The sequence below is a fragment of the Trachurus trachurus genome (genome assembly GCF_905171665.1).
Source record: "Trachurus trachurus genome assembly, chromosome: 10".
Classification (NCBI taxonomy): Eukaryota; Metazoa; Chordata; class Actinopteri; order Carangiformes; family Carangidae; genus Trachurus; species Trachurus trachurus.
This window is the reverse complement of record NC_139894.1, coordinates 8,192,168-8,217,365: the sequence shown is the minus strand read 5'-3', so window position 1 is coordinate 8,217,365 and position 25,198 is coordinate 8,192,168. Positions and strand designations below refer to the sequence as shown.

At 40.4% G+C, this 25,198-nt stretch overlaps 1 protein-coding gene across 1 annotated transcript in view; it reads left to right on the top strand.

The window, feature by feature from the left end:
- fstl5 (follistatin-like 5) overlaps window positions 1–25,198 on the top strand; it is a gene marked incomplete at its 3' end in the record, with an annotated part of 160,540 nt that overhangs the window by 108,167 nt on the left and 27,175 nt on the right. The window contains exons 9-10 of the mRNA XM_083980598.1: window positions 6,071–6,232; window positions 12,587–12,721. Of these exons, the coding sequence (XP_083836724.1) occupies window positions 6,071–6,232; window positions 12,587–12,721 (297 nt within the window). The remainder of the gene's footprint in view (window positions 1–6,070; window positions 6,233–12,586; window positions 12,722–25,198) is intronic.

Here is a 25,198-nt window from a genome sequence, read left to right as displayed (position 1 = left end):
AAAAAAAAAAAAAAAACCTTTGGTAGGTGGAAGTTGAATGGATGATTGACAGTGTGATAATAATATGCAGCAGCTCACGAATCTGTAGAAATGATGTGTATTCAGTCATGTCGGTGTGGACCAGAGTATTTCCAACATCATGTGGAATTCATGCCTTGAAGAGCTGAGGCAGATCTGAGAGCAGTGGGAGGCCCTGCTCAGTATTAGTGTGGCGTTCCTATTAAAGCTCTTGGTGAGCGTGTACTGTATGTGAGTGTTGGAGCTTTTCACTCAACTGAAGTACCCCATCCCGACTAACTAACCTGGATGTCACTCTTACCAACCACCATGGCAGGAAAAGTATTTTTTTCCAGGAATAAGACTTGTGGATCTGTCCTAAATTTGAATTTCAACGCACTAATTAATGTAAGTGTGAGATTGCCTGAGAGGTTTTATTAATGAGGTGTTCAAGCGGAAACCTGGTCTATCCATGCTCACAGTATACAGCTGTTGATTAATAGGCTGCTGTGGTTTTGCCAGAAACAAAGGTACATGTCATGCCATGTCTGCCATGACCTCAAAATCTTCCCCCAACACCACGTACACACACAGACACACGCACACACACAAACATCCTGCCAGTCAGGCTGAGAGATCACAAGGTGGACAAATTGATCATTTATCTCTTTAAATTCTAAAAGGGGTCAAAATATTTGATGTTTGTGAAGTTTCATCTGATCGTGTAATATTTTTAAATGAAGTACTAAACTTGCCATGAATTTACAACACATGGATCAAAATGAGCGTGCCTGTTTCATAAAGACACCTGGCTGCTCAGCTACATGTCTTGTGTACATAAACTTGATTATACAGGTTTCTGATTATCTGCATCAGTGCGTGTTTGTTTCTGACATGCAGAAAATCTATAATTTCTGTACTGACCGAGTTCCACCAGCGGCTAAGGATGAATCGACTGCACGGACCCTGCTGCAATTACCACTCTGCTGAATTTAGCTTCTTCATTTAATCGTCAGTAATGGAAAACTAGAGCAAAGACGAAATTAATCCTCTGGAGGGCTGCAACTAAATTGTTTTTGTAATTGATTAATCTGCATATTATTTTTTTGATTTATTGTTTTGCCTACGAAATGGCAGAATTGTGGTGTTCCTGAAGCCCAAGGTGAACTCCTCAATTTGCTATTTTTTTTTCTATCCAACAGTCCAAAAGCCAAACGTATTAATTTAACTGTTATATAAGACAAATAGAGGCAAACAAATATTTATGATTAAGAGGCTTGAACCCACAAAAAGTAACAAAGTTAATTCCAACTCATCAATATCTCAACCAACTGGCTGGCAGATGTGGCTAAATACTCAGTCTTACCAGTACCAGACTTTCATTTTAGTATTTTTGAAACTGGGGTGGTCCTGTCCCCCCAGGGGACGTTCGGAGCGTGTCGGGGGGGAACCTGGAGCAGTACCGTACTTTTGGTGGCTCTGGTCTTTTGGTGTCACTGCGATGCAGTCAGCTGGTTTGATCCAGCCGAGTTGAAGGAGTTCACACTGTTAGAACTTCTCTCTCTGCAGTGTTGTAAAACTGTTTCGTCTAACCATGAACTTTACAGCCTTGGTGAAACGTCTTCAAGTATACGATCAAAACAAAAGGTGAAATCTCTGGAATAACATAAAGCGGTGTCAGACCAAACTGTTCAAGTGTCGGATAAAATAATTCTTTATTCAATGCCAAATGTAACAGCCTGCATAATATGTGACTAGAGTGACCTTTTTGGAAAAAAAAGAGAAAAGAAATGTATATTCTATCAATATTAATTATGCTTGTTTTCTGTTGGAATAATTAATAAGCATATGTCTTGTCTGGCATTTCACTATCGGCTGTTATTTGTAGAGTTTTAATGTCAAATTTTTAATGGTTGCTTGTTTAACACTCATTAATTTATAATGTCTATTCACATGGCTGTTTTTGCACTCAGGGAAAGGGACAGTAACATTTTAACTGTCCAGTTAAATCAGATGAATTATTCCATGACATTCTGTTTCCAGAACACATGATGATTCTAGAACATTCTAGAATATGCACTTCAACTGGTAACAGCAAAGTTAGGAGGTTCTGAGATTTTACTCAACCTTTGCTTTATGTCTTTGTTATATTTTTGTTGTATTCTGTCAACTGCTGATGCATACCTTCTGTTAGGAGAGGAGTTTGTTCATGAAATAAGCTTATTTCATTGAAAACAGAGCAACTCTGGAGGATGCCACCCGTTCCAGCTAAGATGAAGAGGTGTTTTCATAGTTGCTGTGCTGCCGGTGCATAGGTTAGGCTTGGAAGTGGGGATGTACAGTACAGTAGGTCTTGTCTGTCGTTAGTCATCATGGGAAATGTCAACTCTCTGCCCAACAAGAGTGATGAGCTGAGATATTGGTGAAGACTCAGAAAGTAGACATTTTACTCATATCATAATGATACTTGTGTACATCCCACCCAAGGCAACTTCCATGTGAAGTTCTCCATGAAGTCGTTGCTAGCATGCAGACTAAACATCCTGAGGCACTTTTAGTAATATCAGGAGACTTCAATCATTTTTCCCTGATGTATTCACTGGGGGATGTGGAGACATGCACACTGAAGATGGTGGAGGCCATTCTAAACAACTCAGATCATCCACTTCACAACACCCTGATGCACCAAGAAATGGAGGTGGTGGACAGCTCCCCTCTCTCTTCACTGCAGGACAGAGAGATGTAGACGATTGTTTGTACCTACAGCCATCAGGCTTTTTAATTCTTCTGCAAATGGTAGATGAGCTGCCAGACAAATACATTTCCCTTTGGGGATTAATAAAGTATTTCATATCGTGTTGTATTGGAATTATAATAATCAACATTAGAATAAGGGGAAGACAACTTTGTTTACGAATACGAATGTATTACTTTATTAATCCCCGAAATTGTCAGCTCATCCACCATTTGCAGAAGAATTAAAAAGTCTGATGGCAGTGGGTATAAAAGATCTTCTGTATCTCTCTTTGTCCTGCAACAAAGAGAGAGGAGCCATCCACCACTGTTGTTTCTTTGGTCCATCAAGGTGTTATGAAGTGGATGATCTGTGTTGTTCAGGATGATGACCTCTACCTCTCTGACCTCTACTGCATCCCACCACCACTTCCCCCAGAGAGTCCATCCTTTCTCCAATCATAGAGCCAGCCTTCTTGACAAGCTTATCCAGCCTCCTTGCCTGCTTTTTTCCCAAACAAAATTTGGTTGGGGATCATAAAGACTATCCCTAATGGATGGGAAAAGCAAGCTGAGAACCACTGGTATAGGTCATAATGCTCTATCATCTTTTGTTGTGTTTTATTTTACTGTCTTACCACCTCATATTATATGTTGAGGGCAAACCTGCAAACAAATAATATTTTCACCCTAAGACGTGCATCAGATGTTTTTATGCCACAGTAAACAAGGCAAAACAAAGGAGCTGATTCTAAATTATGCAGACCCGCCCCCTCTGATACTATGTGACCAGACTGTGGAAATTGTTAACTGTTTGAAGTACTTAGGAACACTCATAGATGACAAATTGAGTTTTACTGATAATACTGACTTCATCCACAAAAAGGCTAGTCAGAGAATGTTTGTAATCAGGAAATTGAGGGGGTTCGGGGTCAGGGTGGACATTCTGGAAAGGGTGTATGTCAGCCTGGTACAAAGCATTTTTATTTTTAATATCACCGTCTGGTACGGGCACTTGACTCAAGTAAACAAAAATAAACTTAATAGGATCATCAACACGGCTGGGAAGATAGTTGGCCGTCAACAAAGATCACTAGACAGCCTATAACACCGCTGTACAAAGGAAAGCCCTGTCAATAATTAGAGATGAGACTCACCCCCTACACAGTGAATTTGAACAACTTCCCTCAGGGCGGCGTTATAGAGTTCCTCTAGCAAAGAAAAAGATCTACAAGGGCTCCTTTATCCCCAATGCCATCTACATAATAAACAAGACACAGTAAAGGGGATTTTATTTTATATTATTTTTATTTTTACTATCTGTACAGTATGTGATGTGACCGCTGTTGACTTTGTTTTGTCTCATGTAAGCCTTGCTGGCAAGCGTTTGTGTTGTGTCTGTTTTGTCTATAAGTGAGACCAAAGATGAATTTCCTGCCTTGGCAGGACAATAACGTTTTTCTAATTCTAATTCTAAACCTGTGTCCACAATAGGGTTTTTCAAAACCATGACATGCTGTTACAGATTTCTGACACCAGGTTATAACATTTATATGCACAAAGGTGCTTCATGTGAAATGTGCAGGAATTTCCCTCTGCCATAGTAAATTCTGTGCAAAGACACAGGTTATAAACAGCAGGGATCCCATTCTCAGTCGGAAAATGCAAAACACAAGAGCGAACCATTGATTTAAAATAATACATCTATGGAGACCAGTCCTTTTATTGTGTGCATTCAGAGGGTCTGATTTCCAGATGCAGCAGTAGATTCAAACAACCTGTATTTACAGAGCAACTGCAACAAAGACCGCTGTCACAAATTGATTTGCGGTAAACATGTGTTTCAAAGACAGATAAAGGGAGAGGGGGGAAACTAGTGGAGGAACTGCACACACAAAGAAATGAGGTCGGAGTCTGCGTGTGTGCTTGTATGGGCACGTGTCATCACTCAGAAAGATAGTACAAAATAATTGACTCCATGGGTTGTGTTCAGCCAACCTCGTTACTGCTTAGGGCCATCAGCGTAACTGGAGTGTCTCTGTGACTGTGATTGGTAAAGTAACCTGGGTGCCATAAGAGCCCTTAGTGGCCCACTGTGGACGGCGTGTTGGCAGACAGATTGACGTGAGCTCCAAAGCCCGGGAGTGCCATGGTTACCAGATGGCCGTGGCAGCAATCTTCAGGCCTTTCACTCACCTGGCTGAGTAAAGACTTCCTCTAACCGAGTGCCCACAGGAAACGGTCTCTACAGCACGTCTGCCTTCTCTGCTTCTGCCAAGTCTCTCACTTCGATCCCACGCTTGTGTCTCTGAAATCTGTTTCAGAAAGAAGGAAAAAAAAAAAGAGGACACTGATTTGGGCCACAGAGGCCACGAGGGACTTCTCAAAACATGATGGCAAGATAGAGAGATTTGATGTCCCTACTTAAACCACAGCCAGGTTGCCGTCCGTATACGTGACAGGCTGTTGTGGAATGAATGATGCTGCTTTTTTATGGTTGCTCAGTAAACAGCTCTTTGTCAGTGTCCAGGTCTCAGTCGCTATTTCAGGAAGAGAGTTTCCCCCGATAAACCACTATTCTTTTGAAAGGTATTATCGTTGTTTCGCTGCTCAGAGGCTTCTTCCTGTTAAAGGATTATTCAAATTCATGCTTTTGATATTTCCCATGTTTTGTGGAGCAAGACTCTAACAAGTTAGCCCCCAGGGTGTAGAGCAAAAAACTTGTGGCACTTTCTCAGCCAATGCATAAATGCATATTATTAATGTATTTGTGTGCTTTATTGATTCATGTTGATTTATGGTACTTGGAAGTACAGTATGGAGGAGACTTTTTGTTTATTTTTGCCTCGGGGTAAAGAAGTGAAACTCGAATGACAGTGGCACAGTGTGCAGAAATATGTAACGTCAGCTCTTGGAACAGTTTGTAGAAGAGACAGTGACATTTAGTGTTGTGCCTTTTCTTTCTTCACACATTTTGTTTTCTCTGCTTCTATCCTCTCATCTCCTTCCTGACAAAAGGTTACATAAAATCAATGACTGCCAAGCCAAATCCATAATGTTCGAACAGAGGTTCTCTCCCCTATTTATCTATCTGATTTGTTTGGCTTCAAAGAGCATGTTAACCTTATCCAAAGGCATTGAGAAACGCTGAAAATGTGCTTGATCTGAATGATAGTGTATGCTCACACATAAGTTTAGGACTTGGTAGTTGTTTTAAAACTTCTCCTCTAATAACGTTGCCCCACTCCTCAACTGATACTAATGTAAACAACAGTGTGGGATCATGCAGCATTTATTCATTTCTCCACCCCACCCGCCTCTCTCTTCTCTCTCCTTCCAGTTCCTCCTGTCATCCGGGTTTACCCAGAGAGCCAGGCCAGGGAGCCGGGCGTCACTGCCAGCCTGCGCTGCCATGCCGAGGGTATCCCCAGCCCCCAGCTGGCCTGGCTGAAGAACGGCATGGACATCACAACCAAGCTGTCCAAACAGCTCACGCTGCAAGGTACAGAGGGAGTTCAGGGTTTACTGCTCACTGGATGTACACTTATCTGCTTTTTTTTTTTTTTTTTTTTTTTTTTTTGCATTCACTTTCTTTTTTTTTATATTTATTGTTTTTCCTTTTACAAAGCATTTTATAAAGTAACACAACATGAACATGGGGTGTTTTCTGTCACAAAATTACAGCAAAGTGTAACCAATCAAGTACAACTTGATATAGAAAAGAAACTTAAACAAAAGAAGGGCGTTTCAGAGAAATGTACATTTTCCATTGCTTCCAGATGTCATTGAATTTGGATTGCTGGAGCCTCATTGAAAAAGTGATTCTTTCCATTACATACACATCGTAAATAATATCATACCATTCATCTATAGATGGGACGTCTGGCTTGAGCCATTTCTTTGTAATTGCTTTTCTAGCAGCTAGACTCAGTATTCCAAATAAATATTTATTTTTCTCACTTACATTAGCTGAGTGTACAAAACCAAAAAGAAGTTCGTCCCAGTTAAATGTGATGACAGTACCAAATATTGTTGTTAATTCTGAATAAACCTTGCGCCAGAAAATATTTATTTTTGGACAGGCCCAGAACAAATGGTAGTGATTGGCTTCCTGAGAACGACACAACCTCCAACAGCTAGAAGATCCTGTGTGGTAGCCCTGCTGAGCAGGTGTAATGAAATACCTAATGAGACACTTCCAGCCGAAAGATCTCCATGTGTTTGAGCATGATATCCTCCACTGAAATTCACAGTATTTAATCCAGGTATCTTCTGAAAGGCAGCTGTTGGTTTCCCTGTCCCATTTTTGTTTTATATATGTGGTATTCACTGTTTTTATTTCCTGCAGGCCTCTATAAAGTCTAGAGATGACTTTAAGCATGGAATCTGTCCTATAAGCACTGATAAACACTTTTAATAAACTATTTTCCAACGCCTTTTGACTTTTTAACATAGTGCTGTTTAGGTGATGGCGTACCTGAAGAAATCTAAAAAAGTCACTATTGTTGAGACCATGTAATCTTTTCAACATCTGAAAGCTCTTCAGTGTTGTCTGGTTGAACAAGGTACAATATGAGGAGAGACCCAGGCTAACCCATCTCCTATAGTTGGCATCCATCTTATTTGGGGCAAAGTCAAGATCGTAACAGCACCATTTCAGAATCTTCACCTCTTCTAACATATCATATCTCGAGATAACGTTTAACCATGTTTTCAGTGTTAGGTTGATCCATTTATTTCCTGTTTCCATCAAGCATTTAATTAGTCTTTTATCTCCTATTCTTGCTTGAATTGGTGTCGTCCCCGATATGTTTTCTTCAATTTCCTTCCATCTTGCTTTGTAATCTGAGACGCACCAACAAAACAGGATCCTTAGCTGGGCTGATATATAGTAATCTTTTAGGCAGGGAAGAGCCAGTCCACCCTTATTTTTTGATATTTGAAGAGTTTGGAACCTTATTCTCGGTTTTTTCCCCTGCCAAATGTAGCGTGATAATAATTTATCCCATTCGTTAAATTGTTTATCATTTATTTCAATTGGGAGGGTCTGGAATAGATATAATATCCTTGGTAGGATGTTCATTTTTACCGATTCAAGTCGAGATTCAAAACTTAATATTGGAATAAGATTCCATCTCTTTATATCTTCCTTTAATTTTTTATTTAATAGATCAAAATTTAAGTTGTATAACTTTGATAAATCTTTTGGGATGTTGACTCCCAGATACTTCATATGTTCTAGATCCCATTTTATTTGAATTTTAGAAGTAATGTTTTGGCTAGGTTTGTAATTGAAGTTTAATATTTGGGTCTTTTGGATGTTCAGTTTATAGCCTGAGACAGAACCAAAAGCATCTAGGAAAGATAGTAGTTTCAAAATTGAATTTTCAGGGTTTGACAAACTAATTAAAACGTCGTCAGCAAATAAGGAAATCTTGTATTCTTGGTCTAATATTTTTATACCAGAGATATTATTATTCTGAGTAATCCCCTGACTTAACGGTTCAATAAACAATGCGAACAACAATGGGCTCAACGGGCAGCCTTGTCTAGTCCCTCTTTCCAGGCCAAATGGGTTTGAAATTGCTCCATTTATTTTTACTCTGGCTTTTGGTTTATTATATAGTGCTTTAATAGTTTTAATAAAAATTTGATGAAATCCAAATTTGTCCAATAGTCGAAATAGGAACTCCCAATTAACCCGATCAAAAGCCTTCTCGGCGTCAAGACTTAACAATACTGCCTGGAGTTTATTTTTGTTTATCTCCTCAATCACATGTAGCGTTCGGCGAATGCTATCTTGTGTCTGCCTTTGCTGAATAAAACCTGTTTGATCTAGACTTATTATCTGAGGGAGAATATTTTCAATTCTTTTTGCCAAGATGTGGGTAAAGATCTTATAGTCTTGGTTCAAAACACTTATCGGCCGATAGCTTCCACAGTCTAACTTGTCTTTACCGTCTTTTGGTATCACAGAGATCACTGCTTCTTTCCAAGAGAGAGGAACAATACCAGTTTTAAGCACATAGTTGTATGTAGTTTTCATTCTAGGGGTGAGTAAGTCCTTCATCTCTTTGTACCACTCCGCCGGAAATCCGTCTGGCCCTGACGCTTTGTTTATCCTTGAATGTGATATTGCCTTTTTAATTTCTTCATCTGTAATTTCGCCAATTAGAAACCTATTTTGTTCATCGCTCACTTTGGGTAATTTTATGAGTTTTAAAAAAGCTTCCATCGCTTCTTCATCCGTTTTGGGTTGGGCATATAGATTGGTATAAAATGTTTCAAAGGTTTGTTGGATATCTTTTATTTTGTAGTGTGTAGAGTTGGTAATGGGGTCTCTTATTTTATGAATTGTATTTTCTGCCTGTTGCTTTTTTAATTTGTAAGCTAATAATTTAGCTGATTTACTTCCGGTTTCATAGTATTTTTGTTTTAGAAAGGTTAATTTTTTCTTAATATCATTTGAGTAAATTTCATTCAATTCGTTTTTTTTCTTACTCATTTCCATTTTTATTCCTGGATTTAAGGTCTTTTTATGTGCATTCTCTAGTTTTTCCAGTTCCGACTGTAACTGTTCAATTTTTGCTTTTCTCTGTTTTTTCAAACTCGAGCAGTAGCCTATAAGTTTTCCCCTTAGAACCACTTTGCAAGCATCCCAAAGAGTTAGTGGGGATACTTCTCCGTTGTCGTTTTCATCAAAATATTGCTTTATGTCTGTTCTTATTTGTTCCCGCATTGGATCTAGGATCCCTGTGTTTAGGCTCCAAATGGTCCTCTTTTTTTCGGTGTCTAATGTTACATTTAAGTAGACTGGTGCATGATCTGATAAATCCATAGTCCCGATATTGCAATTTGTAACCCTATAAATGTCCCTTTGATACATAAGGTAATAATCAAGCCTAGAATAGATCAAATGTGGGTGAGAAAAAAAAGTGAAGTCTTTTTTAGTCGGATTCAGTTCTCTCCAAGTATCACAGAGACCGAGCTCCCTCATCATTATTTTTATATTTTTAGTAGTCTTCTTTTCTCCTGTGTGGCAGGGTTTTGATGAGTCCAGGGTTGGGTGTAGTCTAACATTGAAGTCTCCACCACAGATTAGGGTGCCCTGCGCTTCCGAGACTAATAACTCAAAAATTTGTTTGAAAAATGTCCACTCAGATAGTGGAGGAGCGTAAACATTCAAGAAGGTAACTAAAGCACCCTGTAAATAACCTCGGACCAGAACAAATCTCCCATCCAAGTCTTTCTTTTCATAAATGCACTCAAAATTTAATTTCTTAGAAATTAAGATTACCACCCCTCTCTTTGAGCCCTGTCTATAGGAAGACGAGTATTGATTAAATCGCCATCTTATAAGTTTTTCATGTTCCGATTTTGATAAATGTGTCTCTTGGAGGAGAGCTACTTCTACTTCTTCCCTCTTTAATTTTGCCATAATTTTGCTTCTCTTGATTGGATTGCCTAGACCATTTACATTATACGTAATGACCTTAATTGACTTGGTACTTTGCATTGTATGTCATTTAAGTATAATTGAAGCCCTGAACGCCTAGATAAAAAAGAAAAAAAAAGACTTCTGCACCCCTGGTGCTGTGGGTAACAATAGCACCAACACGAACCTTAACTATAACAAAACAGAGAACACAACAAAAATACACTTTGACTTCCAATGATGAGGCCTCTTTCATGGCCTCGTAACTCAGATGGAACGTGAGTTGAGAGGGAAAGTCTCTTCCATCTAACGATGAGAGAGGGCCCTCTTCAGCTTCTAAGCTGATAGACAGGTCCAGTGTCCAGTAAAATGTCCCGACTTCACATATTTATTCCTTATGCCCTTAAAATTATCTACTTAGGCTAAAATGCGTAGTATTACACAAATAACCTCACAGAATATGTCCTATATGATTCTCTCATCTCAGTGTCAAGTCACAGGGAGAAATAGGTAGGCTATGTGATCGTTACATTATTAATACTTATCAAGTGTCCTGACGTCGGAATCTATGAAGTATCTCTTTGAAGCCGTGTTTGGTACTCAGGTTCTCCCGGTTTCCTCGCCTTCCGCTGGGTCGCCAAGTCAGCTGGCTGATCTGATCCAAGAGAGAGGTTGGGTTTTTCAGAACCGTCACCGGTATCCCCCTCGCTGCCATGTCTTCCGTTGCCGCCTCTGCCGAGTTGTAGGTCACCGTGCCTTCCTTGTAGTGCACCCGCAGCCTGGCTGGGAACGGGGTCTGGAACCGTATGTTTCTTTCCTTCAGCGCAGCTTTTGCCTCGGTGTAATCCCTCCGCTTCCTCAGCAGCTCCGGTGCGTAGTCATGATCCATATGTATCTTCTTCCCCTGGAAGTCGATTCCCTTTCTTTGCCATGTTTTTTTGAGTACCTCTTCTTTCATTTTAAAGCTGGAGAATTTGACCACGATGGATCTTGGCGGGGCTTCGGCCGGGGGTTTCGTGTTGAGCGCCCGGTGCGCCCTCTCAATATTCAGGGCTGTGGAGGACGGGAGCTCCAGGCCTTTAATTAGCAGATCTTCCACGAACTTAGTCATTGTTGCCGTGCCTTCTTCGGCTCCCTCCTTTACCCCATATAGTCTGACATTCTCCCGACGGGAGCGCCCCTCCAGGTCCACCAATTTAGCTTCTGTTTGCGCCTGAAGTTTCACCAACTCAACCAAAACCTCCTCTGAAGACTGGATTCGAGTCTCCGCAGCGTCTATGCGCTCCTCCGTCTCTTCCACTCGTTTGTAGATCTTATTAATGTCTTCGCTGATGTCGGTCAGTTTCTGGCTAGAGTCTTTTCTAAATTCTCGTAGCTCTTTCAGGATAATTCCGAGTTTAGCATCATGGCTGTGCTCCGGGTCAGTCGGTTCCGTGTCCGCTAGCATGTCGTCGCTAGCTTGTGACAGACGATCTTCTTCCATGTCGTCGTTTTCCTTCCTTTGTGCGACACTTTTCTTAGTTTTCCTGGGCATATTCTTTGGCCCGTTTCATTTGCCTCTATATTTGCGCGTCTCAAAGGTATTTCGAGTCGTGGCCGGGCCGTGTTTAAATATTACCGTCGGGAGCCTGCTAGTCTATGCTGCCATCGCTTCGCCAGCCAGACCGGAAGTCACACTTATCTGCTTTTATTGCCACTACTGCTGCTTCCATTATTATTTTACTACTGCTGTTACTAACACTTTAACTGCTACATTTACTCCTGCAATTGTTACTACCACTAAGATAAAAGTCACTATTATTCCTTCTCCTACTAATACAGCTTATGATTATTACCTTTGCCTTTGTAACATAGGACTGGGGCAAGATGAATGAACTTCACTAACATAAAATGCAAAAGAATAAACATCAGTGCTTTTATTTTGTCTTTAAATTCAGTTTTATTTGTGTTGTTTAATTCGAGAATAAACACTGAACAATGGCGTCCTTGCAGTTTGACTCTCTGGATAGATGTCATTGTTGTTGTTGTTGCTATCTTTGGTTAAAAGATGTTGGCTGTAAACTGCGATATGAGTACTTCAACAAACAATTCATGAGCTCAGCATGTAGACACATTTCTCGAGCCCCAGTATCAAATGTTCACATTTTAAAGTTATTCAAAGTTGTTTCGATAAACAGTGGAGACAAATGCTTTTCTTTAGAGGCTGTGCACAGACTCACAGCGTGTGTCAGGGCCTGAGCCACCGTCTTACTTTGAACTCCTACCTTTTTGAATTTTCTCTGAAATCAACCTCTCACCCATCCTCCCGACATGTTAGAGAAACGTTACGTAACGGAGTAATGGTAGGAGGAGGATGGTAGCAGTCGCCTTTTATCTCAAACTGTCTTTTTTCTTGTCTGTCTCCTCTCTTGTTCCTCAAAGCTAATGGAAGTGAGGTGCACATCAGCAACGTGCACTTTGAGGACACCGGCGCGTATACCTGCATCGCCAAAAACGATGCCGGTGTGGACGAGGACATCTCATCGCTATTTGTGGAGGACTCTGCGCGCAAAACGCGTATGTATAAGTCATGCTGTCTGTCTCTGTTCTTATTCATGGAGCCATGCAAATGGAGGTCTCAATAATTCATCCTGTCAGTTCTTAATAGTTTATATCCTGCGATGCAATGATGGAGCCTCTGTGAGGGAGGTAATGGTGACGCTGTCTTTACTCTCTATCATGTCCCAGTGTGGAAGCAGGAGAAACTGTTTTTGGCTCCTTTTCATCCACCACTGGCGCTGCAGCTAAGAATTATTTTGAAAGTTGATCTCAAGTTGTCAGCAGTTTTGCTAATCAATGACAAAATCCAAACATTTATAGTTGTTCTCTGCCTGAGAGATGAGAAAATCTGCTTTTCTCTATATTATATCATCACAGATGAATTTTTTTTTTTTAATTAGTCTAGCCTGTTAGTCAGACAGAAAAGGCATTTGATGAGAATAAATATGACAAACATAGCATGAGCATGTGTGCACAGAATAATTACATATTGTATTATTGCTTATAAACAGGAAAAAAAGCTTAATCTTGTGTGTAAAGTGGATATTTGACATTTTTGACAGATGTTAATTAGGTGTTAAAATGATTGTCTATTGAAATGTTCAGGTCTTTTATAGTTCAGCACTGCCAGCTCAAAAATGTCCTGACTAAGTCAAGCTCCACGTTAATGATTTGTTGCATCAATGAATCATTGATTAAGGTGGTATTTGCCATTCGCCGTCACTTGTCGACTGTTTTAACATCAGGGTTGTGGCACAAGTAACCTTCTTATTCAAATGTGGAAGCAATTTTCGACACAAACAATCTCCTCTTGTTCCCGCCCATTGAACAGAGTCTCACATGGTAATTAACTTTGACCTTCTTGGAAATGTCAAAATCTGTCTTAGGGGTTCGAGACCAGTTGTTGGTTTGTTGTATTTTCCTTTGGGTAATTAGGGTTTTCAAACAGCGTGCACGCGCGCACAGTGTGTGTGACTCTGCAGGCGAGTCACACACACCCTGCTCCACACCTCCACCAGACCAAACGCCTTCAGATGTCACTCCGGCTGTATGACACTTCCTCCACCCAGCCTGCCACACATTAGAGGATCATGCTCGACGAGGTCAGAAGTCACTCTTGTGCTTTGAAGCTTTTGATGCTCCACTGTGGGTCAAAACGGCGATAGGAGCTGGATATTGCAGAACCCGTTTGGAGTGAGCAACCCCACAGGACACAGGAGTTCAAAGGGATGCCAGCAGACATCCGAACGCCGCTGCACTACTACGCTACGAAAGGGAAGAAACCGTCTTTACTACACTGTAGCCGTAGTCTGGCCTGAATATCTGACTGACTGTACAGTGTACCTGACCCACTCTAGTTCTCCTGTGAGAATAACACCTTTATTCAGGAACTAGTAGAGTAAGTAAATGGAAGCTGACTATTTTCCAAGGCCTGGCCAGCTCTCTGAGCCTGAGCCTGAGCCTGAGGTGGGGTTTTAGCTCACACTGGCTGCAGCTCTGAAAGGCAGAAACCCCTGCCTCTAAAAACTATACATCCTGATAGTCATGTAGTTGGGCAGACTCTTAAAGATACCCAGAGAAGTTTGCTTTTGGTTATAAAAGAGTCTCATATTAATGGGAATGAATCTACATTACCAACACGTGTTAATGGGTCCATATATATACCATTTTGTCTTTATAGATAGCAAGAACCTGAAATGACGAGAGGAACCTCCAAAAGTTTAACCTCCACTCAGCTCTCCACTGATAATGGGCTTTCAATGTTTTGCTTTCTCATCAACTAACTTGAACCCTCATACAACCCCGCATCAAACTATCCCTTTAACAAAGAGACAACAAGAGGATCTGGGATAAGAGGCAGACAGAAAGAGGACGGTCAAATTGTGTGTAATTAGTTTAATAAGTCACAAAAAGGCCATGCAGTCAAATGTATTTCCTCAGTACTACAGTAATTCAAAGAGTTTTGTACAATGTTCAGCTTTCTGCTTTCATCAATAACTGCAGGAGAAAGATTTGATCAATCAACCTTCAGATGTATTAGCAACTTAGTTTCATGTACATGTGGATGTGGAGAAGAAGATCCGCTGCCTGTAAGGAGGTGAAATAAACACAAAACTCATTAAATCTGTGAGAAGGCTGCGGGTTTGAGTTTTGACCCTCTTGTTATTTGCATTGTCTTGGCATTTGATTAGCCACTGCAGATGGACAGATATTCTTATTGGGCTCTCCGATAAGGGGCCAGCTGGGTGATATTTTCTAGGAAAGCTGCCAGCTGCTGTCAGTACATCAGCGTTAAGGCCGGAGCAGGGCGACTGGGAGTCTGAGCTGCTTGTGTATATTGTGATGTTCAGGGTTAACAAAGCACACACAACAAGTGTTAGTGTTTACCGCTGCTGACTTTAGTGGAGCCATTATTTCATTTTCTTGTTAATGGATATTTATATGCTAAAAAAGAAGCTGTTGTTAAAGAAATAATAATAATATGGTGTGCTGCGTCAAGTGCAAACAGATGATCTTGCAGTGAGTATTTATAGCTCGCTTGGCTGCTGATGTTGTTGAAGTTGTTAGATGTTTGACTTCAACAACACAGTCTCTATCTGTATTTTATGCACATGTTGGCGCTCAACGCTCACACCCAGACACTGCTTTCACTCAAAACAATGCTATTCTGTGAATATCACTGAAATTATCTGTGCATATTTTCTCCAAACTTAACTTTATTCTCATAAATTCAAACGCGTAAGTTCCTCTTGATTAAATCCACCTCCCATTAATTAATGGTAATTTATTTCACACATTGAAATGTGACAAGTTACACATCCTAGCGAAATTTGTTTTTTGGTTCAGGTTCTACAGTAATTAATTGTCAGCTTTACTTTATTTTTAGTAATCAACAGGCAAACAGAAAAGCACACCCTGCTAAACTTTCCACTTGCTACAAGAACAGATCAGCCAAAAGACAAAGACAACATACAATGTATGTAATCAATCAATCAATTTGTTTATTTCGGGCATGTCAATTTAAATAATCATCATCACACTTCATCTTAGTTCAAATAATACAATACACATGGCCGAAAGGGAAAGCGGGAGAAGCAAAAGCTTATCTAGTCCCGCCCCCATTACCCACAGAATAAAATCTTTTTCATAATCAGATCATATCATAATCTTTTTCTTTTGTTTTTTGCTTTTTTACATTTTGATATAACATTCTTTTACTTATGACGTTTGACATAACATGTTACAGCAGTAGGTAGTATGCAGATCATATCATAATATTTTCGTTTGTTTTTTCTTTTTTTTACATTTTGATATAACATTCTTTTACTTATGACATTTTGACATAAAATGTCATAAGCTAGAAAAATAATATATAGTGACTCAATAAAAGTGGAAAAATAAGATGGCATGAAGTTGAATGGGTCATCGCTGAATAGAATAAAAAGTAAATGTTCCTTCATTGTGCATACATCTTGATCGAGGTGACCTGACCACACTGTCCCAAAGACAGATTGAAGGAGGCTGATGATGTTCCAGGTTGCTGAGCTAAAAGTACAGTCTGATGCTCTTTAATCAGAAATGGCAACAATTACATGATACTGACAAATACTTACACTCAGTATATCTTTTCTCCTGAGTGCAGATGTTTCTATCTATACTGAAAGCCTTCCTGTTCCTGTCCTCTCTCTGGTTCCAGTCTTGGAGGTAAATTAACTACCTTCCCTGCAATGACGTACAATCAGGCAGAGGCCAAAGATACTTGCCATTAACCTGTGATCACTCGGTAATGACATAGTTGCCAAATGCAGCCAATGCACTTGAAGTCAGCTTAGTATATATAGATATATTGATAATGCCATTGACTTACAGAGCAATCAACATGAGCACCCTGAGGAAACAACTTGACCTCTGCTGGATGTCGACCTTTTGTTTCATTTCCAACCATCTTTTCTTGTCTCACTTCTCTCTAACGCTCAATAACCAGTGACCTCTCAGTGACTTTGACCACTCGTCTCCAACACTCAGCTGGCTCTTACTAACTCGCCAAACCCTGGGCCACCTTTCAACCGAGAGCTTTTCACCAGCATGGACTGTAATTCAGAGCCCATTTGAACCCTCCTAGCAATAACTGTCAAACTGTGTTAGGCCTGTCACCTGAGAGCACAAGGCAATGCAATCACAAGTGTTTACAAAATGATGGTGAAGGTGGTTTTTTGAAACCAGTGCTGAATTCAACTGCACTACGGATAGAGAAATTGTACTTCAGGTTTTTCTAGTACTGTATTCCACAAAAACATGTTTTCATCCAAATGTGCCACACTGCAAATAGTAGACTATTAACTGAAGTTGTTCAGGAAGCACTTGATCAAAATGCACATAAATGTGACCATGGATTTAACAAAGGTTCATGTTATAACTGCTCTTCACCAACATGTGACATCCAGCTGCACTCTTTGTGACCCTGCCAGATTATTTAAAAAAAAGTAAACCCAGTGTATCCTTGGCCAACACTTGAGTATCTTGAGATATTCAATAAAATGAGACACTCATACTGTTTAGTGAAAGTTACGGCAAGGGCAGCGTGACAACCCCAGTAGTGTTTAGGTGTTGCGGCTCCAGGTATCGCTCCTCCTCCAGGAGAGGGGAGGAGGTGAGCTGCACACAGCTGTTCCCCCTCATCAGTTAGCAGGAGGCATCGTGTGTGAGAGTTGTGTGTTGTTGCGCTTCGTGCTGTGAAGGAGGGCGCTTCGATATGTGAATTACCTGTGTTTACTTCTGTTCTTTGATCTTCGTTTAAGAAGCTGAAGCTGCTCTGAAGTGTCTGATAGTTATTTACAACCAGTACTTTTGGTTTTCCAGATGCAGCGGTTCAGTTTGTTTTTTAGGTTTGAGGTTCTAGTTCCTCTTGATCCTTCTTTCCTCCTTGGACACTTTTTATATTTGTCGCAGCCAATCAATGCCTCATAACTACAGTCTTACTGTAACTAAATATTTTGTTTTTTACATCACTGCCTCTAAAGGTTTTGTGCTTCAAATCAAATTTCTGTGGTCACGTAGCTGTATTTTCTATCAACATGCATAATAGAGGTTCTGAAGTAACCTCTAAACTGAAGGACACATTTTGGCCAATGGTCAAAAATCGATCAAAAAATCTGGAAGTACAGTACGTAACTCGTAGCTTACTGGAAAACCCAAACCTGACTGTATGTCAGTTTTCATTTCTTAAAGTGGTGAGCTGTGACCAAAAACGACTGCAAAACAAAATGTTGTCCAATAAAAAAAAACATTGTAGGTCAGATCATCAAGTGTCTGAACAAAGATTACCTTAAAGCATCACGCTCTGAGCTGAGAGGTTCTTTAAAGGCATTTTTTATCACACATCTATAGTGCATCTGGGTCAACAGTGTGGTTTCCAGGAGAGACAACAGGAAAATATGATAGAAATCAAAGCAGAAAATACAGCTCTGGAAAAAATGAAGACTATAAAAACTACTGCCGTGATTACAAATTGGAGCTATTCCACCAATGTTAATTTCTAAACTCTTCTCAAGTTAAAACATGTTGTTTAAAAATGAATATGAACTTGTTTTTGTTTTGTCTTTTGCATTATTCAAGGTCTGAAAACACTGGATCGTTTTGTTATTTTCAACCAGTTGTCATTTTCTGCAAGTAAATGCTCTAAATGACAATATTATTCTCATTTCAAATTTGGGAGAAATGTTGTCAGTAGATTATAGAATGAAACAAAAGTGTTTTGTAACATTTTGAAGTGATCTTTTATTTTTTTTCCAAAGCTGTACAACCTTAACCTTACAGTACCAACCCAAGATCTACACTTAAAATGAAAAATCAAATGATTCACATGTAGCCTAAGTGTTTCATAGCATATTCGCCAAATTATAATTTTCAAAGTCTATCTTGAGCTTTCAATCTGATCTAAAAGAGAAAAAAGCTTGCAATCTCAAGCTGAAAGAAGCTTTTGTTCTTCTACATATTCTAGCATTAGTCCTTCTGGTTTCCAATAGCCATGAGTACTGTACTGTATGTTCACAGACTCTGAGTTAATTGTCTGGAGTCCCAGGAAGGAGACCGGCTCCATATTAAATTGGATGGAATTTGCCTTAAGAATCGAGGATGCTTTCAATCAAAAGCTCCACACTGTGAGAAGTTGAGATGCTGGTGGGCAAGTTGTGGCAGCAGGCTACCCTTGATCTAACACCACTGATCTGAAACAGTTGTATGGCGTGTCGTGATTATACGTGGAAATGTTTTAGAAGTTTGACTTTGTGTGAAGCAATGATCGCATTTCTGTGAAATCATGTGTATGACCTGCCTTGGGCCTCTCGCTGAAACACTCAAATAAGAGAGAGAGCTGGATAACTAACGACGCCGGTTGTCAAAGGCCTGAATAAGGTATTAAGCAGGAGATGAACTAAAAAACCTGATGTGATGAGCGAGGCATGAAAAGGGCTCCTTTTGATGAATTCACCGCAGACGAACTTGTAGGTCAAAAGCTTGACTTCACAGGGACAACGACGCTGGAGTGAATTGTTTTTCTCTCAAATTTACTCATGCACTTCGTTGTTTGGGGAAAACATAAGCAGTCACTATTCTGAGATCTCTTTAACAGTCTGTCACCAGCAGACAGAGCACCATCCATCTCTGACAGTCTGCCGCTAAACTGGCATAAATATCTGCCCTTCACAATGTGCCAATTATTTCTGCAGTGTCAGAGGATCCGCGAGGCTCAGAACGAGCGTTGTTGCTTTCGTCTCTGCACTTTACGTCTCTACATTATGCTGCACTTCATGGCTCATATCAGGGACTGGCAGAGTATTGCACAGCGGATGTAGTGGCTCAAACTGCTGCTCCTTTCCCCTTTTTAGCTCAAGTGCCCTTCTGGACCAAATAAAGAAGTTTTAATTATAGAACCATTCACTGAGCCGCTAAAGCCACGGCGCTAAAATGAATTAAAACACTGTCAGTCAGTGAATGACGGAAAAACTTTTCCATTTGTACCTTTCTGTCTTTCTTTGTGCATGATTTCACTGTTAATTGAGCTAATTAGCACAGAGGACGCACCATGGCGGCTGTTGTGGTGTTTGGTTTGTTGTCACCGTGCTCTAACACCGACCCTTGATAAAACGTTTAAATCAATGAGTGCATCGTGTCGCACTAGATATCCCTGCGCTCGGAGTAGCAAAAGATTTTAATGGGTTGACAGTTGACTGCTCGGCTCGGGTTAATGTTGCTTTTTAAAAATAGATTTTATTATTGGATGCACATTGTTTACAGTCATAGTGAAGATTACACAAAGGCAGAGACAAAAATCTGGGGGAAGGCAGCTTAAAGAAGAGCCTGTTATGCAAACCTGGTTTCAAAGATGCAGCCAGCCAAGAGATGAATCCTTCAGGATGAAGTCTTCAGCCTCTTTATTTCACACAGTTTACTATACATCCGACAAGTACTTTTGTCTCCGTACTGTGATGGGACACAGGAAGTACTAGTGCAGGGGATCTGTGACAGACAGTGATGATCTATCAAGTCCACATGTGAACTTTCCTTTGTTGTGAAACAAACATAGATGCCAATCTACTCCACATTGTTTCATCTCTTGGAAATGTTATGCATATGTCCCATAACGTCTTAACGCCTGTGAACGCCCCTGCTCCACACTTTGCCCTCTCCCCGCTTCATGACTCACACGGGAGTCTTGAAACTCCAGTGGGCAGGGAAACGAGTTCATACAGAGCAGAAACAACTCGCCTCAGTCGTGAGTCAGTTATTGAATCTTAAGAAGCTACTGATGTGACACTTCTGCAGATTGGGTGAAGTGTTTTTTGTCTTCATCCGTTCCCAAGACATAAGCTTTTGTTTTAACACAGTGTTAAGTACCTACAGTCGTGATCTTGACTGTAAATGTAAATCTGATCATTGTGGCTTGTGTCAAGACACGGAGATTCATTTTGAGAAGTAAACAAATCTATATCTGACATTATATGACATGTAAGACATACATACAACATATAGGAAAGTGTAGAAGATAAGAAATTGTTTGATCAGTGTTATTGATGAGTAACTCTTCACTTTCTCCAACTCCTACTTACTCTACTGCTCTGTTCCATACTCTTGTTGCTCTCCACCATTTCTTAGCGGCTCTAAGTTTGTAATCGTTAGTTCCAATCAAACACGGCACCAGTTGATTTCACAGATCGAGGCAGAGAGGCAGAAGAAGATCCTAATCATTGAAATCTGCTGGTGAAGTGATTGGTTGCAACAAAGCCCTGTAATCCCACACGGATGACAGCGGACAGCGACTACCTCACACCAAACTCTTCACAAAGCTGTTTTATTCTACGCTGTCTGCTCCATATCCTCTGAATAGAGAAGATCAGCTTGTGCCAAAATAGCGTCCATGTTTCCATCAGCGGAGTCCCTCCCATCACAGCGGGCTTTCACACAGTGTTGGACACGCTGTCAGCAACACAGAGCTCTAACCAGGCAGTGACGCTATCCCCGGTGTCAGCAGCCTACTGCCTGTCGACTGAGTTTCATGCTGAAGGCTTTGTGAAATGAATATTGCAAATCCAGAGAAAAGTTTAAACGCTGTTTAAGCCGCAGTTACAACATGACAGTTTATGAATAATAATATTTTGATGATATAATGTGTAATAGACTGACACAAGAGGACTTGATCCCGAGAGACAATACTCATCTTTCTAATCAAGCAATCAATAGAAAACAAGAAGCACAGAGTGGACAAAGCAAGAACAGAAAAAATGAATTATATAAAGTGTGGTAAACCTTCATAGGGATTTATTTGACATTATGTTCAAGATTAAACCAAGTAACCTGAACTGCTTGAAATGTATAGAATTAGTCACCTCTGTGACTTCACAAACATTTATAAAGCCTTAAAAAAAAAAGCCATTTTAAACGTGACAAAGTAGCAGTGCTGTAGGTGACTAACATTCTTTGCACAAACAGATCTCTCCATGTCTCCCAATAACATTTTTGGTTTGTGACGAGGCACAATCAGACTTGTGTCGATGTTTCAGGCTCTTTCCAAGTTGTACTTATATGAAACTCTCAAGGATTTTTCTCTGAGGATTAAGTCTTTTGAATGCTTTTCCTTTTAAAGAGATGATACAGCCATCAGTCCCCCACAGGCATCCAGCTCTAATTCTAGTGCAGGCAGTCCTGTTATTTTCAAAGTTTCTCACTCTACAGTACGTGACTGTAAATCGTACTGTTTGGAACTCTATGGCGAGGTCAACCCTCAATCTCCTTAAGTACTGTATACTGTACGAAGCAGCAAGTTGCTAAAAGTTAAAAAAAAGCTGTTAAAAATCACAGGAACTTTCTGGCTGAACAATGGGTGGTTAAAGTATAAAAAAGCTGAAAGACTTGATCCCTAGGTGAGTCATGACTGTGTGGTGGGAGAGACGAAGCCAAGTGAGGAGCACAAAGCTCTGAATTTTTTTTTTCATTAGTATTCACTTTAACATTAGAAACACCAAGACATTATCAGCTGCTTGTCTCTTTGAATTAAACATGAAGAACCGCAGTGTTTAAAATGACCTTCACATTCCCTGACTGTCATTTTTTTTTACATTTTGCTAATTGCACAAGAAAAATATAGATTTAGTTCTGATTGTCTGGTAAAGTTACAACTGGTATAACCATCTCTTTTATTCCAAAAACATCATACTGTAGTGCATTTGAGCTGAAGGGACAAAACATATCACTACAGTAAGCTGGATGTTTTCTACTGTCCCTTTTTGTTGTGTTTTTATTTTGCTATATTTGGTTGGAGCAGGGCAACAGCCCTATTGTCACTGACTGACCAAGTTTCACCACTGGTCAGCTGACTGTTACACCATGTGCCCAATGGCCGTTGGTAATTAGTTACTGATTACTTCTCCAAGAATGTAATCCAGGCAGTTACTTTACTGAATACTTATTTTCAAAAGTAATTAGTTACTTAAATAATTACTTTACTTAAAGGGACAACAAGGAGTTTCTATTTGGTTATAAAAAAGTCTCAAGTTAATGTGGATGAATCTACGCTACCCACACTTGTTAATGGATCCATTTTCGATAAATATATCGTTTTGTCTCTATCGTTATTTTGTTATTTTAATTAGTGGCGGAAACGCTGGGCGAGCCGACCAGCGTTTCCTTACTTTCGGTTTCGCGGACGCTGCCCGGCGGGTCATGGGAATAACGCCGCCGAATCGCCGTTTATGGTCGGAACTACGACGGTATCTGATCATCTTCAAACCTCTGACTTTCATTCTTGATGAATGAAAACATTCTTGGCAAGACGTCCGTCTTGCGCCGGTCCAAGAATTTCGCCGTGCGCGCGGAGGCTCATGGTAAATGTAGTATGAGAACACTAAGTTTCCAAAACTCCTCGTTGTCCCTTTAAGTACTTTTCAAAAACATGATGCACCTGAATACGCTATAAAGCAATAGACCTTTCAGCCTTATTGTATTCTATTCTTTCTTAATATTCCATCATATAAAATCAAATCAAATGAAAAAAAAATCTTTAAAAAAAAAATAGTTTTATTAGTTTCAATCTTTTAACTTTATGCACAATGTAACCAATTTACAGATCTTGCGATGTTCTGGACAAACCTTTGTTTTCTGTATTAGAGGAGAGTCTAGAGTTTATTACCATGTGAGAGAGAGATCAGGCTTTCCTTCACTGAGCTTTTAGGCGAACATGCCAATGTGGGATGTCAGAGTATGAAGCTGATTGAGAATTCAAGGGTCCTTAAGAAAATAAAATAAACTTTGTCTGATTCTGATAAGAGAAACAAAAACTACTTCTTAACAGGAAAAAAAACATGAGAGAAAGACAAAGCCACTGTGTGAGGTGGTACAATCCAAGTTAATATCGGAGAAAAGAGAGACGCATTAGAAAGAAAAAAGGAACAGTTGAGAGAACAGAATTGAAGTTAGTGTTACAGACGCCACTGATAAAGATAAATTTCTGCTGATGTTCAGCTCTACAGGCTCTGGCAGAGACCCAGAGCAGGGGGTCCAGAGGCATCTTAATCCAAGCCTGGATGTGTACTGTAAGTGGGTGTTGGCAGGTACATCTAAAATCCTCCTGGCACTGCTACAGTAATGGGAATGTGGTGTACCTGCTCTGCTTGTTATCAATCACTGCAGTGAAAGGATATTTGTTTTGTATCAATGCAGATGAGGAGGGAGGAAAAATGATTCTGCTTCTCCATAACTGTCTCCAGCAGTGAGCGGGCACTAGACTCCTGACAACAGTTGCCGTTTTAGTGATAAAGTGTTGTTGTTGTTCAGCTCATAATTAAAGCACAACATAAACACACTGCAGGGGTCAATATTTCCTAGAAACTTCTTGGATGATTTCTGGAAAGAGCAGCGAAAACGTGCTCACCCAAGGCAAGTCTTCCCGAGTTACATTTTGCATTTGCATCTACTCTGACCCAATTAGTCTACCTATATTATGCATTCGCTCCCCTCTGCCACGCCACTATGGTGAACACCACAGGCTGTTTGGCTGACTGTCGCAGCAGCTTGCTCTTGTAAACAAATTGAATTTATGTAACCTTGCTGACGGGTAGGAACCGCAGAGTCCAGGCTGGTTGGGAAAGCGTGGCGTTCCCAATGTTTGGAGCCCAGTGGAAACAGTTATTACGGCCAGAAAGAGTGAACTCACCGCCTACAGTGGCAGCCAGCTTGTTTTGTTATATGGATGATGAAGTTGATGTATGGGCCTCTTGTATGCGCAGAGCAGCCGCGGTCTTTCTGCCAAGTGATGAATAGCATCAATACTGTGGGCTATTGGAAAAGACCGGGGTACACAAGATCTCATCTCAACTCCTCTTTTCCATTTTCTCCATTTTCCATTTTTGGCACATCTCAAATAAATTGTATTGTTTTTCTTTTTGTTTTGTCCTTGGCTTTCATTCCTTCCTTCCTTCTCCCCTTCCCTGTCCCTCTATCTACAGACCCCGCTCCTTTTGTGCAACTTTTAATGAGCTAAAGGGTATGCAAGAGTGCACAGGAAACACTTGACAAAGCACTTTTGAAAGATTAAGGCTGACTAACGGCACAGTGGTGTCTACTTGGCTTTGTCTCCTCCCTTTTCTTTCTCTGCATCGCTCCACCCGAGCAAGAGGCTGTGAGAATGAGCATTGCATTAGAGGCGAGATTAGAATCGGATGTGAATTGGTCTGGAGATTGGTTTGTAGACTGAAAATGCCTGAAAATGGAAGATGGGATGGCGGAGCGGAGGGAAGACTGGGGACAGATGAACAATGAGAGAGAAGGTCACAGTTAAAAAGCAGGTGTGAGAGGACAGTAGTGCTGCTGGTGGGGTGGAGGATAATACAGATTGAGTGGCAGGATTTGCATAAAAAAGTAAGGACACAGTGAAAAGTCTGCACACCTCCTGGCAAATTTGTTGATTTTTTTAAAAATGAAAAGAGGTGAATTGCTGCAGCG